Source organism: Etheostoma spectabile, chromosome 4, assembly GCF_008692095.1.
Source record: "Etheostoma spectabile isolate EspeVRDwgs_2016 chromosome 4, UIUC_Espe_1.0, whole genome shotgun sequence".
Taxonomy (NCBI): Eukaryota; Metazoa; Chordata; class Actinopteri; order Perciformes; family Percidae; genus Etheostoma; species Etheostoma spectabile.
In genome coordinates, this window is record NC_045736.1 from 16262361 (window position 1) to 16278821 (window position 16461).

General features: G+C 38.2%; 2 protein-coding genes across 3 annotated transcripts; one reads left to right on the plus strand and one right to left on the minus strand.

The window, feature by feature from the left end:
* Nucleotides 1–4843: 4843 nt before the first annotated feature.
* cav4a (caveolin 4a) lies at nucleotides 4844–7597 on the plus strand. The gene is made up of 3 exons (XM_032514130.1): nucleotides 4844–5195; nucleotides 5451–5638; nucleotides 6422–7597. The coding sequence occupies exons 1-3, from the start codon at nucleotides 4968–4970 to the stop codon at nucleotides 6570–6572; spliced, it is 567 nt and encodes a 188-aa protein (XP_032370021.1). The 5' UTR covers nucleotides 4844–4967; the 3' UTR covers nucleotides 6573–7597.
* Nucleotides 7598–10200: 2603 nt separating this feature from the next.
* LOC116688248 (isotocin receptor) lies at nucleotides 10201–15832 on the minus strand. Of its 2 annotated transcripts, XM_032514128.1 has the most exons (3): nucleotides 15644–15832; nucleotides 14420–15527; nucleotides 10201–10887 (listed from the first exon to the last, which is right to left on the minus strand). In XM_032514128.1, the coding sequence occupies exons 2-3, from the start codon at nucleotides 15342–15344 to the stop codon at nucleotides 10595–10597; spliced, it is 1218 nt and encodes a 405-aa protein (XP_032370019.1). In that variant the 5' UTR covers nucleotides 15345–15527; nucleotides 15644–15832; the 3' UTR covers nucleotides 10201–10594. The 2 variants fall into 2 exon arrangements, with proteins under 2 accessions (XP_032370019.1, XP_032370020.1); XM_032514129.1 differs by having other exon boundaries at nucleotides 14420–15832.
* Between the last annotated feature and the right edge of the window lie 629 nt (nucleotides 15833–16461).

The following is a 16461-nucleotide window of genomic DNA, read 5'->3' on the forward strand; positions in this document are numbered from 1 at the left end:
AGCAAAAGAACCAAAAAAAGGTCTGGTTGTATTTCAGGGGAATGTAATGCACAAGACACCTAGAATATTCTTATCATATAATAATTAACTCAGTCTAAGTATCAAATTGCTTCAGTGTGGGATAGAATTTGTATTTGTTTTTTTACAATAGCTACTTTAAAGGGACATTTAAGAGAACTGAATGTTAAGGGATAAGAAAGTGTTACAAATACCAAGAAAACAGTTTACTCCATAAGAAGTACATAAACTAAAAAAGCAACCAACATATTCTAAATGACATCAATCAAGTTTTTGCCCCTTTTCTCTCAAAAGATTTAGAAGCACATCTTTTGAATATGACATACTGCATGTAATATGCAATACAATTCTATGAAAAAGATAAACATCATCACCCAGCTTTCAAAGTTTGCAATTCAGTCTAATGAGTATTGCCTATGTAAGCAGTCTTCATAAGTTATTAATTAAAGTGAAGGACCTTAAATCTCAGAGCGGCTTTTATTAAATCAAGACAATCACATCAACTGTGCATCCCTTTTACAAAGCATATTCATTACAGATCAAACAGAAGCCCACTCTCTATAGAAAATGAGAATTCATGGCTAGAGCTCAGCACACTGTGATTTGTATTCAGCTGTCCTTAATGGTAGGCTAAATGAAAAGACCTCATGTTCTTCTGTGTGCTGTGCCTTGTGCTGTCTGTTTGCCAGTGATAATGAGAGAACCACTCCTGAAGAATCAAAGAGGAGGTGCTCTTGATGGTGCTGTCCGACAGAGTGAACCACATTATTTCATCAGACCTCCTCTTAAACAGTAACTCAGTGAATTTCCTCAAAACTGCATACACACATTGCCTATAACATGGCAGCTGCTCAACCATCTTCACAGAGCTTCACACAGCCCAACCATTTATCTATGAGCTCCAGAGGTGGAAAAAGTACTAAAATATTGTAATCAAGTAAAAGTACCAATACTTTGATTAAATATTACTCAAGTACAAGTGAAATTACCTCTCCAAGAAATTACTCAAGTAGAAGAAATAAGTAGTTAATTTCTAATGTACTTTAAGTAAAAGTAACATTAAAAAAAAAACGGGGCGGGAGGGATTTTTCCCATGTGGTGAAAATAGGACAAGGTGACTCTAATGTAAAACTATTGGGTTTTTAATTAAAAAAAATCTATACAAACGTGTAAACATCTATACAAATGTATACACATGTAATGGGGCAAGCCTATTTGGAGAGAGTCCAGAGTAGCAGTCAGCTTCTACACACAGCCCCTGTGAGCTAATTAGATGTATGTGAATTAATTTAGCCAGTGTCCTACATACGTTGTCCTGTGGGTTGCTAGTGCGAGACAAAAATGCCACAAAACATGTTCTTTTAGTCATGAAAAGTATTTGAAGAACCAATGCACAAATACTTAGCAGAACATGCTTCCTCAGATTAGATGTGGAGTTATTGAATGCTGCCAGTTCAGTCACCTCCGGCAGGCACATCTGGCATTGCATGATGATACTATTGGCCCTCTAGAATTTAAAAGAAGAACAAATGTGTTTCAAATGTGGCCGAGGATTTTTGTCGTTTTGGGCAGCAGAATTGGATGTTTCAGCTAGCATTTCTACTGAAGCAGTCTCTGAACCGTCGTCGCTTGCCTGATCCACCTCCGTCTTGTTCTCAATCTCCTACGGAAAGAATTGGCACTTGGTAAGCAGCCGAGATGCTGATTCGTCACCGTGGTGGTTCCAGGCGCGATTTCATTTTTTCTTTTGGTTTTCATTGGTCAATTTTTTTTTTTTTCTCATTAACGGATGGGATTTGTAATGTAGCTAAATAGAATACTTTACTCAAAATGTAATCAAGGATATTTTAAATTACCGATTTTAAAAACTATTCGAAAAATACAAAATACACAACAAAACTACTCAATACAGTAACGTGAGTTAATGTATTTTGTTACTTTCTACCTCTGATGAGCACAATCTCATGACCAGTGTGCTCAGTCCGGTTCCACAAATTAGTTAAGGGTCCAAAGCTATGATGAGACACGTGCATATTACAGGCCCTCTGAAAAACACTCTTTAAAGGAATAGTTTGTCATTTTGGATTTGCATTCTTGTCGACAGTTAGATTGGAAGATCAACACCACTCTCATGTCTGTCTGTTAAGTTAGCCAGCCAGCAGTTAAAATGGTAGAAGAATAGTTAAACATTTAGGGAAATAAGTTTATTCATTTTCTTATTGAGAGTTATATGAGAGGATTGATTCCTGTCTCTCACATCTGTCTAATAATTCTGAAGGTATACAGCCAACTGGTTAGCTTAGCTTAGCATAAAGACTTACAATGGGGAAACAGCTAGCCTGGCTCTGTCACATTGTGGTTTCCTCATGTTTCTAGTCTTTCTGCTAAGCAAAGCTAACCGGCTGCAGGCTGTAGCTCGATACATTTTATAGATTTGAGAGAAGAATCCTCTAATCCAACTCAGCAAGAAAGAAAATAAGTTTATTTCCTCCAATGTTAAACTATTCTTTCAAAATGTAGTTATGAATACTTCATAGGATACTTTGTAGTCTGGCTCAATGGTACGTTGCTGGGATTAAGCCTGACATCTGGATGTCCCTCCCCTTCCGCTATTTCCATTATCTATTTTGCAAGGGCATCATTGTTTCATCTGGGGCTTTGCACCGCCCGGAATGGTTGTGGTTGGTGCACACACACACACACGACACACACACACACACACACACACACACACACACGAGCCAGAGCGTTTCTTTTTCCTATACACAAAATGGAAAAGATGTGTATTCAGACCATACTCCAGGGATGACAAGGATTTAGAGCTGAAACAGGGGAAAGTAATGTGAAAAAATAAAGCATTAAAGCATGTAAGCATGTTCAAGTGGAAACCAAAATAGTATGAAGCTAAAAACATGTCCCCTTTAAAAAGGTGCCCTATTCAGTTTTCCGTTTATTGTCACATTCTACTATTGTGCTGAGGTCATGACGGTCACAGATCACAAATGTTGAGTTCTCGTCATAGAAGGTGTAGCCGGGGAGGAGGACTAAGCACTAATGCTAAGTGTCCAGCTACTGCTAGCTAGCTAGCTTGGTGAAGAAGATGCATCCGTAATTCATATTAACATGTTAGTACGGATGCTATTTTTGGCCAACAAAAAACAGGCTTAAAACAAATTTACTTTCTGGAAATAAATTAACAGCTAACTCCTCATGAAACTCCTCAGGTGCACTCTCTCTCTCTCTCTCTCTCTCTTCTTCTCTCTCTCTCTCTCTCTCTCTCTCTCTCTCTCTCTATCTATCTCCACTGACCTCACCTATGCAACCACTGTCACAAACAAACCCCATCTGGCAAGTTGTGAGGTCCATTAGCATACCATCGTCTCCGTCACAGACACAGGAAACTGTCTGTCATCAATACACTGTGTTCTCTCTTTGTCTTCATCCAGCAGACATTTTCATTACCATGGAGACTGTGGTCATCATAGAGTAGCTCACTTAAGCACCACTCAAAATAAATGGACAGTTTGTCACATATTTGGTAGTGGTTTGTTACATATTATGTGCGGCCATTGTTTAACAGTTTTGTCAAGTTTTGCGGATGGAAAGGATGGGTAGTAAAGACATTTCTGTAGGAGGTAGGCTAATACATTCATTTCACCAGATCGTCACAATGCTAGCTGTCGCACTGGATCATTATATGGTAAAAATGGTTAATGGGTCCAAAGGTTGAGAGGTGAAAGGTTTTTTTCTTAAAAGCATGTTGCGCAACATGCTTTACACCAGACAAAGTGCAGAGACCTGAGAATGTTCTCTGTACTGGGCCGGATATCGTGATAACATGCAACATGTCTCCTGTTGCTTCATTGTGATTGATGCTGTTGGTCAGCTGGAAGGAGCAAACCGAGTGAGGAATGGACCCTCACAGATAAACAATAAACTGGTTTTTGTAGGGGACAGAATGAAAAGGATTAAAAAGATTTATTAGGCCAACTGGTGCCTCTGTACCAAGGGCTTATTTGTCTTATCAAAAAGAAGAAGCTAATAGGATCAATATGTCAGCACATGGCTTTTTGATTTTTGTTTTGTTTTATGCATACTGTATATCTCAATAGAGCATATCATGTTTTACAAGACTACCGTATAGTTCACTGTGTTTACTTTCACTTTATTCTACATTTTCACAGAAAAGCAGCAATGTTAAAAGTTAAGTGTGTTTTATAGAGTATATATGAACTGACAGCTCTTGGTTAAAAAATGAAGAATGTTATCACTTTGTAATGTTTTCCATAATTTTTCGATTCAACAATTAAATTGTGTCATATTATTTTTACATATTTTTATAGAACAGTGTTGCATTCCTTTTCCTACTTACTTGCAATTTGTCGCACAGGAATGGGACACAGGCAAATCTGATTGCTCGGAAGAATAGATTTTCTTTCCTTTACAGGCCAGAGGGAGGCAGTATTGTCTTCCAAGTCAACCCCTTCTCTGAGACTCTTAAGTTTAATGAGACTTGGAAAAAAGTTAATTCAGTAACTACATGACTAGCTACTTACTGATTCCATACTCACTTATAGAGTGACTGTATCACTTGATATTTCAGTTGGAATTCTATTTTTGCTCTCATGCATGCAGATTTGTCTCATGTTGTCTGTGTATACAGTGTGTCAGCATGATTGCTTTCCCAGTAGGGTGTTGCAGTGTATACAGAGCCATCTCTGTGTATAGTATTTATATCCCACCCTATCCTTCCTATCCCTCCCACAGCCCAGGGAAATGATCTTCACTTGAAAGACCATCTGCAAATACCATCCAGGGCACAGTAATGTTCCCAATATAACTTCACTGCAGTCAGCTCAGGGGTCTGGTCAGCGGCCTCAGTCTGAGCTGTAAGGGAAGTGACAGGCACAAACTCTGCTCTCTGGATTGTGTTTTCTTTACGTGTTTGGATGAACACCATGATGAAAGGGGAAAATTCAGCGGAAGTAGAGATTGACTTGGAGGACTCCAGTGACCCTGATGAATATGATAATGGGGAGGAACCTGAAACATTGTGGAGGGCCCCTCCTGCTCTGGAAGAAGAGGAAGACATTCATACGTCCACACTAGTGGAAATCAGTGATACCAAACCTCTGATTAATGTCAGAGACCCCCGTGGTATCAATGACTGTCTCAAGGTATTGCATTCTTATGCAGTAGCTCTATTGAACTTTGTTTTATGAACCCTTTTTGCATGTGTCCAATGCAGTGAATTAGCTGAAAGCTGATTAAGAAAAAGACACATAATCATGGGCGTAACAATTTTTGCCATGTAGAACCAAGAGACTGCTTGGCTGATTTCAGTGCAGTAATTTATTCTTGAAGTCAAACAGGAACATGACTTATTGGTTTACCTCTGTAGCATCAGCACCACTTTCACTTTGTGTCTCTAGGTGACGTTTGAGGATGTGATTGCGGAGCCAGTGTCAGTGCGCAGTGGGGACAGAGTGTGGACCTGGAGTAATGCCCTGTTTGAGGTGTCTAGGGTTTGGATCTACAGGATAGTCACAGTGCTTCTGGCCATTCCCATTTCAATTATCTCTGGTCTCCTCTTTGCCATCCTCAGCTGCTTCCACATCTGGTAGGTATATGTAGGCATTGTTTCTCACCTACTGCTAATGGTGTCAGTCACAAAGATAGTTTGGATGTATTTCAGCCAGGTTTTGAGATCTCTGAAATTTCTGCCTCCAGCTCAGTAACACAAGGGGGAATCAAAGATTGTTTATGGTGCCGACAAGTGGCCCTGTGAGGCTGTACCATGGTGCTTTGAACTAAATGCTACCACCAGCATGCAAACATGCTCTCAATGACAAGACTAACATTCTGATGTTTAACAGATATAACATTTATGGTGTTTACCAGCTTGGTTTAACAAGATAGCATATTTGTAATTGCTTATTAGCACCAAACACAAAATAAAGATGAAACTTGTGTTTTTTTGAAGGATCCTAAACTAAAAGAAAGGATATTTACTTCTCTGCTGGACTGAATTTGACCGTTCTTATATCCATTTGTTTCCTGTGAGTCCCTCAGCTTTTTGGTAGTGCAATACTAAATCTTTGGAGAATACCTTTAATTGGTCTCCAATATCTGACTAATAAAGGGGAATCTGAGATGATGCAGGCGAGAAGATGATACCAACAGATGGACAGCATAAGAGAAGGGGAAAAAGGGTTTTTGATTTAAATTGCATAACCTTAGGTTAAATGCTGTGCCATGGAATCAAAGAATTAGTAAATTGGCTGGAGAGAACTAAAAAGAGTTTAAATTCTGAATTGACCCAAATTAAGCTATAATAAAGTTACATTTATAAAATAGGGGGCACTGTCTTTCTTTGTAATTGTTGTGTTTCTTTCTATGACAGGATGGTTGGTCCTTGTAGCCACTGTATCCTCATTGGCGCACGCTGGCTGCAGAGCCTATGGAGCATTGTGTTAGGCGTCATTGTGCGTCCCTTCCTTACAAGTGCTGGGAGATGCTGTGGAGGCTTCAGCATTCACCTGGCCAAAGAATGAGACTCACACATCCAGACTGTTACTGTTTATTATGTGCAATGGTGTTCTAGTGGACTGAGCCGAAGAAGGCATTGATATATTTGATTTTAAAATTTGTTTTCGTAATAAAATGTTTCTAATTGCATGTTTTTCACATTTAGGATGCCTTTGGTCGAAGTCCGACAGCACCTGCTGCTCTTTTAATGATTATACAAGGCTTGTGTCATGTTCAAACAATGATATGGAGCTGACAAAGAAACAAAAAGAAGGTAATACATTTCTTGATTTTATCCTCATCGCTTTGGTGAGACCAAAGTAGGATAAGAGTTATTAACATCTTAGATCTGATTAAGAAAACGATTACATGTGGATTTTACAGTCATTAAAAAAATTATGAAAGTGATCCTTTTTGTTACTCATCCAGTACTTTAACACTGATGCTACAGTGGGGTTATGACTTTTCTAATTTGAAGTAATGTCAGCATAATTTGTTATGCACATTGATTGTCAAAACATCTTCATGTCATACTCATTGGGTTTGGGTTTGTATTGTGTTACATTTTTAAAAGGCAGTTTATAGTTTAAGCTAAGAGTAACAACAATCAACAACTATGGGGTCTGATTTGAATCAGAAAAGTTATTGATTTCAAACCTTTATTTCAAATATAAATATAATACATATTTCACTTCAGCAGAAAAGAACAAACACTTGTATTACGTGCATGCTTGAAGGCGGCAATGTCAATATAATACATGGATGACACAATTTTGACTAAAACAGATTACATCACTACATTACTCATGCAATTGTTTTAAGGTTGAAGGCAAAAAATTCTCGCTAAGTTGTTCAATGACTTAGGTTTTACTCAGGCAACATTTCAGTATTTAGCACTTTTTTTGTCAATTTGTGGGTGTAAATGAAATAAACATCCATGTGTATGATCTACATACATGGTGAGATTCTCAACATAGATCATACACTTATTTACTGATTATTGTGTGACCACACATTGTGTGTGTGTGTGTGTGTGTGCGCGTGTGTGCGCGTGTGCATACATGTCCGTGTGCATGTGTCCTAAACTTGATGTGATATGTCAACAGTTCCTTTAAAAGTCTGACATAGTCATTGTTGCACTGTGAAAAAAGACCATTGTAGATTTTACAGTAACTTACTGGCAGCAGGATGCCAGTAGTTTACTGTAAAAGTACTTACAGTACCATTGCTGTATATTAATTACAGTAGTATTACTGCATAACCATTATTGTTATATAATTATTAATATTATATTATTAAATACTTATTAGGGCCCGAATGCAGACAGTGGCGAAGGCCCTATTTAAACTGAAGGTATTCTTTTTCAGGCATATTATTCGCCTTTATGAGGGGCTTAACATACGCAAAAACTTACCAGAATTGGCAGTTGCATCAAGCCTGTTGAATATTTACGTATTTTAAGGGTTTCAGAATAGACCCACTAAAAGGGCTCGCAAGTGCCCCCTACAATTTATTTTTATTATATCCATAAAAAAAAGCAAAAGCATGAAAAGCTTATATCTGTCAGAAGAAACAGCATTTTGCTTGCATTCTCAAATAGAACAATGCCAGATTGGTCAGAAAGGTGCTCTCTCCCTCATTCCTTTTAGGATCATCAATCACTCCTTCAAAATGTGTATAATTGGCCCAGTCAACTGTGAGGCATCCACCCACAAGGCAGTGCCCTTACCCTTTACAAAAAACAAAAAACAAACTCTTTCCTTTTGGCCATTTCCCCGTGTAAATTTATTACTGTAAATTGATAAACAGTAACTACTGTAAAAAATAGCCTTATGTTTTCCACAATGCTTGGCGGTTAGCAGTAGTGTACTGCAGTATTTTAATGCCCTTATGGAAATATAATACTGTTACAATTACAGTGCTGCCTACTGACATTCCTAGATTGGAAGAACACTAAGTAGCATTTCAGTTCATAAACTGCCACACCCTTCCCCTGCCCTCTGACTATAGCCATGCACCCAACCTGTCCTTTTAGCCTCTCTTGCTTCATTATCTCAGCTTCAGTCTCCTTCAGTCAGAAAGCTGGACCATGGCTGAAAGTAACATTGGCTAGCTAGCCACACCAGGGAGATTTATCTCACCAGAGACCCAGAGCAAATTAACAAGAATATGGTCAATGATCAAATATTTTTACTTTATTATCTAAGAAGTGCATAATTGAGGTATAAATTTGGGATGTGAGTTTTAAGATTACTGAAGCCTTGAAAGTATGTATGTGTCCCATAGATGCCACATAAAACATCCATCTACATGATATAACTCTCTGCTGGAGATCTCTGAATATCACTCCAAAGAAATATAAAAAGGCATTTGTTTTCTTTTTCTTTTACACAGTGAAATCTTTCATAACGTTGGGTTGGTGAAGCAAGGGCTTCAGATAATTTGGCCTAGCATTTGGTTGATTTGACTGTGCACTTTCACAGCAGATTGTAAAGTATTAAGCTTTTGCTCAAATTGGTGGTGTGAGGGTGGCTTTACACAAGGAGGTGTAAGTTCTGTACAGCTGCTTTACTCTGGCATTTTCTGGACATTTTACTGACTTTTAGAAGATAAATTAAACATCAGGTGGCAAAGGTTCAACATTTATAGTTGTCATTTTCTGTTTGTTGGTCAAACTTTTGAGCTGATCTAGTGTATAATACTGGATTGAATTACAATTATGTAGTCCTTTTTTTTAGAATGATACAGCAAAATTGAAAATTGTCTTACCATTAATTTTCCTCTTTTAAATATGTTGATGTGAGCCTTTAAATAAATGAACTTCTCGGTACAATATGAATGGCTAGTTACGCTAAATAAATATGATAAACAATAGTAATTTCTCCCACATCCCATGACAGATACATTCATGGATAATTGTTGTGGTTGTGCCAAATATTAGACTCATTAATTTGACACTGAAACTGTGTGAAAGTGAGTTCCGTGGATGTTGCCCGGAACCACACTTTTATTTTTATTTGACAACCTTTCATGCCATAAAAAATTCAACAAAAAAAAATAAAAACATACACCTAATAAGTCAAGAAAGCACATTATCTGATCCTGACACTAAAATTCTCCAGATGTTGCGTATAAACAGTTGGCACATTGCCACAAATCTACAGCATAAGAAACTATTATAAGACTATATGTTGGAGTAATCAGGGTGGCCAAAAGGGGGAACTGTTGTTGCAGTTTGAGCAACAGCTACATTACATGGGCTCTAGTGAGCCTAAAGGTGACGCTAGTTGCCCCAAACCAAGCACCTAGAAAATAAGATATGGAGTTGACAAAACAGGTAGACAAACTAGGAGCAGTGGAAACTATTTACAAAGTGAATTTCATAATAAAACATGAAGGACAAACAAGGAGCAGTGGAAACTCCTTACAAAGTGTATTTCATATTAGTCTACATCATAAAGGACAAACACTGTTTGGAAAATGAACTGAAAACATGCTGAAAGAGCCTCTTTATTGTAAAGTGCAATACTTTTGGAACTTTTTTGCTGATGATTTTTTTGTGTTGTTATAATTGAGATATTTGGATAACACCAAACCACAAGAGTGGGTATTATCTCAACAACCTTATTATAATTCATGCATATCAACATTTTGATTTAACCACCTATATAATATAATAATATAATTATAAAATGCTGGTACACAAAGTAATGCGGCTGTAAAGGAGTAAACAATCCTTCCAGCAATTGAATTAATGTCCAAATATATAGAAAAGAATTTCCTGATTTGAAGAAAGAATGTTCTTGTGCAACATTTATATAATTATTTTGCGATAAGGATGTGATTTTAGATAAAATCATGGCAACTGTAAGAACTGTAAAACCCAAATATTCAAGACTAAATTACAGAAGCATCCAAACAACTTGGAGGAGGGTATTTTATGCAGGAGGTTTACACTGGCTATTTAGCTCAATTTGCAGCAGTTACGCTGCAGATGGTTAAATGCCTTAAGGCCATAGGGGACATGCATGATTGTTGGATTGCTTGACTACAGGAAGCCTGGATGGCTTTGAGCTGGCTCTTCAGTGTCCTGCCCCCCCGTGCTGTATGTGAGTGTGAAGCTCCTGCTGCTGGTGTTCTTGATAACGCAAGTGGAGGAGCTGCTCTTGTGCCTGCACTGTCGATCACTGCTACAGGAGGAAGTGTTCAGGTACTGTCTACAGCAGCAGAAGAAGCACTGCATCAGGTCATGGAACAGGTGCCCAGCAAAGAACATGTAGATCCAGGGGTTACAGCAGCTGTTGAGACTGGCCAGCAGCATGGCGATGATGAAGGCCATTTCTAGGGTGAGAGGCAGAGGAGAACATGTGATTGATATTTTTGGTGAATAATTGTATTCTGACAGTGTAAATGTAAGAATGTATTTATTTTTCATCAATCCTATTTACACCACTGGGGCTCAAAATTGTTCCAGACAAATACATAATTCTCTCCTGTTTGAGTAAAATCAGCAAAAAACCTTAAATTGAAACAATTTATCCCATTTGTGAGTCATCTTTAATTAGTCAGAAAGCCCTGAGAGATTGACACTATCGTCCTTTCATGATTTGTTGACAAGGACAAAATACAAAATGTAGCCAAGTCTTATCCTTTAAACATAACCTTGTCCATGCCTGGACACCTGGACTGGGTGTACAGAGCATATCCATGGTAACATGCCTCTCCTCTCCCTGTGCATGCTGGGATAGGCTCCAACCCTCTGCTACCGTGAATAGGATAAGCAGTTAAGAAAAGTAATGGATGGATGGATCTTTAAAAAGCTTCTAAAGTAGCACATTTTTCTCCGATCCAGTAATATGTAATCACCTGGCTATGGGCTTACATTTGGGGGTGTGTGTGTTTGTGCTTTGTTTTGTCTTTTAAGGTGCACTTTTAAGTGTTTAGTCATTAATAGCATCATAGCTGTAGAGATGGTCGGACACTTTGGTCCAGAATTTAATATCTCAACAAATATTGTATGTTACCATGGATATGATTCTATTGATTTTGGTGATCTCCACCTTTCCTCTAGCACCAACATTAGGTTGACATTTTGGGGTTTTATTGAATATATCTACAGTTTTTGGATGGATTGCAATAATTTATATATGCCAAAATAATGTGTTCTTACCAGTGTATCTCCATGTGTATTTTGTCCATGGAAAATCCCCTCTAATCAGTCCCAAACGTCTCAATTAGAAAGTAAATGCTGTAAACATATTCTTTGAAAACCTTTTCAATCATTCCCCAAAAGAACCAAGTAAGCCTGCCTTGCTGAAATCCAATTTTTGCCATTTTAGTGTGTAGCTTGCTAGCTTGAAGTTTGATGTTATTTCCCAAAGAGAACAAAGTTAGACAATGGAATCACATCAATACAGACTATGTATTCCCTATCCTTTCATCTAGCACATTCTTCATATCAAAATTTAATTTTTTCCAATAATTTACTTTATAACCTCAACCTCACTTTATGTTTAGTTCTAATTAGCATATGTTAGCATGCTAACAGACTAAGCCACTAGCATGGCTGTAAGATCTTGTTAAACTACACTGCACAACAAAAACATGTCACAAGCCTAACGCTTCCACTGGACAGTTTTGTAGTTTGAACTCTCTGTTTCATTTCTACAAAATACATTTAAGTCATTGTTTAAAGCAGCTGCAGTCAATGTATCGGAAATACAAGAAGCTGAAGCATTTCAGACAACCCCCCCAAACATTTGGGATAATGTCTATGTAAAATGGAAGGTTTACGTTTGTGTCACAAGAAAATAGAAATGGCTTTGATTAGAAGAAGCTGTATTGGATGGAAACACATAACTTGAAGAAGCATGCAATTTGAACAGTGGAAAATGGAAAACTTCCAAGTCTATTTTATAATCCTTACTGGAGAGAAAACAGAGAGAGAAATTTAGAGTGCGATGTCTTTTTCTTGTGAAATTGTTGACCTGTTCTGTTCATTGTGCTCCGACTCTCTATAATCCTTTGCTTTACTGTGAGAGGTGTGCTGTGCAAAGTGCCAAGCAAATTGACGTGTTCAACAGATAAGTCAAACACCCTGTCAAGAGTTGTGAGTTTTTGGTGCTGTGGGGAACATTTCTCTAAAAGGGAAATACCACAAAATAACAGCATCCTTTTTTCTTTCACTTTGACTTAGAGTACATTCACCACTTTCTTGTTCTGCTTGAAATGAAAGAAAAAACATTCATATTTGTTGTTTATATGAGTATCATAATGTACATAATATGTAATAAAGATGAGCAGAAGGTCAGTGGCATTTGAATGATCTGCACTGGGTTTCAACAGAAGCTTCTTTTTTTAAAACTGTTTTTAAAATTATATCTATAATCTATTTACAACTACCAGTTATTTTTTTACAACATTTTAGTTCTAGTATTAAATTAATATCAGCGTAGGAAAAACCAATTGTTGATCATCCGTTCAATTGTTGATATACGATCTGATTGCCAAACGGCACAAGCTTAGATTTATGTTTTATTTAAAAAAATAAACACTTTATTATAGTGTAGCAGTCCAGTGAAAACCATTTATAGTATCTCAATAGCTGAGGTTAATTAATGTTTAAACAAAAAGAGATATATTAAATATAGAGATATATTGAAAAACTCCTGGACCAATTTTCATGGAACTTGGTAGAAGGGTGTGGGCCAAGGAAGAACCCATTTCATTTTGGATCAGATCCAAATCCCTGTGCAGATATACAGTTTATTTCCACATTTGTTAAAAAAGTAAGATAGGGCATATGTGCGGCATTTATGTGGTGTCGGAACAAGCTGAAAAAAAATGAGTTCCCAATTGGGAAAATTCACACTGCACTGACATTGTGAAATAGAGTATGCCTGTGGAGGTCTGCTCTTTCCAAGTGCCCTTCTAGTTTATAGTTTTTTATAGTCCTTTTTTCCACATTAATGACATGTTAAGAGGCTTTTGAGTGCTTTGCAGAATAACATGTTGAAAAGTTACAAATGTTTAAAATTCTAAATGATAATAAGAAAATGACTAGTGTTGAGTCCATCCCTCCAAAAAAAATAGGGGCCCCTATAATAACATACACTTCTGTAGTACAATGCATGGATTCTTGGCTTTAATGTGTTTATTTTCCTAATTTTGAGCAAAACTGCGTGACAGAAGACTTAAAGAAGATGATTAGAGTGGCTAAGTCTGGCCTATTTAACATATATCTGAATCCCTGATTGCTCTCAATGAACACTCGCGCAATTTTGCTCAGATTCAAATAACCCCACAGGAAAGATTACAAAATAGAGCATATCTGATCCCCTGACCATCTTTACTTTAATGGCATACTCAAAAGATAGGAGGGGAAATTTGAACAAACTATGCAGTTTAATGGAAATTACATAAACCACCAGTGGAAACAGAGAGAGAACCCTTTGATGTTCTAGTACATTTACTTTCCCAGGCGCTCTGAAGACTTTCTCTGAACCGATAAGACTGTAATGACTCCCATTCATCTGCGTTAACTCTGGAAGTGTGAAGTTGCCATTGTGTTGCCTTAAAAGTGAAGTGGATTGCTTGTGTAGTCGATTCCCAGAGAGAAACTTTGCTGTAGAAAAACGATTTATCTTACACCATGTGGTTTATAGGCAATACATCCACCAATATTAATCTTAGATAAAGATGACTGACTACTTGTGTCACTGAGCACTGTTGGAACACTTAAAGGGGGTAATATCTTCTTAAACCAATACACATATGAGGCACTGCTTTTGGTGAATACACAATAGATCTATAACAGGATTATGATTCAAACTGCATCTGTTGTGCGTTGGAAAAACACCGAGTGTGTCTTTACCTTCTCTTGGTGCTGCAGGATCCCATGCAGACCACATCTGGACAAAGAAGAAGGGAGTCCAGCATACAATGTAGGCAAGGACCACTACAAATGTCATTTTCACTGTGCGAATCTTTGCTTTTGAAATGAGCCTCACGCTGCTCACACGACCGAGGGGACGAGCGCCTTTGGAGGGCCTTGCAGTGAGAGCCAGGAAGTGCTCCCTTCTGGTTTTTAAATTGAAATTCTCCCATATTTTAAAACATATCAAACCATAGCAGATGGTTAGAATTGCAACTGGAAAAATGTAAATGCTGAGACTCATCCATGTGATGTATGCTTTGGCACCCCATGGCTGTATAAAGTCACCCCAGCAGTCATACACACCGTTCCCGACTTCCCTCAAAGAAAATATGTACGCTTGAGGAGTGCTGAAAATCAGGCTGAGCACCCAAGAGGCCGTCACACAGAAGTGATCCTTTCTCTTGCGCACGGAACGAAGTGGCTGGCAGATTGCTAAGCACCTGTCGATGGACATCAGGACAAGCATGTAGGTAGATGCAAACATACCCACGACCTGGAGGTATTTGACCAGCCTGCACAGCAAATCTGACCCATAGAAGCGAAATGTAATATCCCAAATGAGTTGCGGTAAGACCTGAAAGATTGCAACGACAAGGTCTGCGATGCTCAGGTGCTTCATGAAGTAATACATCCGAGACTTGCTGTTCTTGGTGGTGTAGATGGCCCACAGGACGCACAAGTTGCCGGTCAGAGCGAGCAGCAGCACCAGGACCAGGACGGTAACTTCCACTTTGGCCACTTCTTCATTGCGTTTCAAAGGATTCACTGTGGTGTTTCCTAAATGGCTGTCATTTCCATGACTTGAGTTGCTCCAGGAAACATTTTGCGCCCAACTATTCTGCTCTAGCAAAATATCCTCCATCGTGCCCAAAAGCGCCACTTTGGCGCACCCAGCTGTCACATCACAAAGCAGATTGTGGACCGCTATCCGCTGAATGGTGGTGCAGTTTCCCTGCGCAATTGTGCTGCCAGCTCACTCTGTTAAAGTTTTCTTTTTAGTTGGCTTGAGGTAAAATTACTGTATAATCCAAAAGTCAGCACTATCCTGCAAAAGAACAAAATTGAACACTTGTAAACTCTCTCACAAGCCTTATTCTAACACTTCACAAAAAATGATATCACCTCATGATACACAATTGAATCGATTCAAAGGAAGCCTACCTTTTAAACTATAGGCTATTCTTGCAGTTATTTTGTTATCTCGCAGCACCACAGTTCTCCTTACTGCGTCCAGATTGATATTAGGTATGCTGAAGCTCTGTTGAATATCCTACCAATGTCAGTAATCCCCTCCCCTTGTCCTATTTTCCTCAAAAGCAAACTGCGTGGGTTGAGTATAAGCAGACTGCACCCTATAACTATTTCTTTCTCCCTCTCCCCCCTGTGTCCTGTAGCTACATTGAGTGTATGTTTTGATCTTGTTGCACAGTGAGTTAATGTTTTCTTCATTTTTGAAGTGACCCTTGTCAGATTCAGGAGGAATATTCCACTCTGATCCAACAGAGTGTAAGAGGGTCACTTGTTTTCCAAAGAAAGCCACCAAATATGGAAAAAGATGGTATCTGGAGCTAGTAGAGTATGCTTTGGTTGAATATAATTGCATTTATGCATGTGCTGTATTTTATGCACTCAATTAGGGATTACAGGTGAAATCAAAATGTATCAGTGTGACAGGGCAGTGAATCATTAAAATAATCTGCACATAAAACAACAAAATACTGGCATTTGGGAGGGATTGTAATATGTGTTTGTGTCCAACCAGAACCATACCATACAGCAGTCAAAGATAACTAACTCCCATCAGGGCCTTATTCAACTCCCCAAATTTCTCCAAAAAGTCGTAAAGGAATGATTTTTTTCCGTAAATTGAATACTCAAAAGTCCTGCTCAGTCCTGCTTCTCAAAACCTATTACTCAACTGAAATAGTTTTACTTTGCTTATGCAACACTCATTCCTAATAGGTAAAAATATTTGGATT

Bases quoted from the DNA above. Each gene is read 5' to 3' on its own strand.
- cav4a (XM_032514130.1), top strand. From the start codon at position 4,968: ATGAACACCATGATGAAAGGGGAAAATTCAGCGGAAGTAGAGATTGAC. The intron at 5,196-5,450 runs GTATTGCATTCT...TTGTGTCTCTAG, and splicing joins GTATCAATGACTGTCTCAAG to GTGACGTTTGAGGATGTGAT. The intron at 5,639-6,421 runs GTAGGTATATGT...TTTCTATGACAG, and splicing joins CTCAGCTGCTTCCACATCTG to GATGGTTGGTCCTTGTAGCC.
- LOC116688248 (XM_032514128.1), bottom strand. From the start codon at position 15,344: ATGGAGGATATTTTGCTAGAGCAGAATAGTTGGGCGCAAAATGTTTCC. The intron at 10,888-14,419 runs GTAAAGACACAC...CTCTCACCCTAG, and splicing joins TCCTGCAGCACCAAGAGAAG to AAATGGCCTTCATCATCGCC.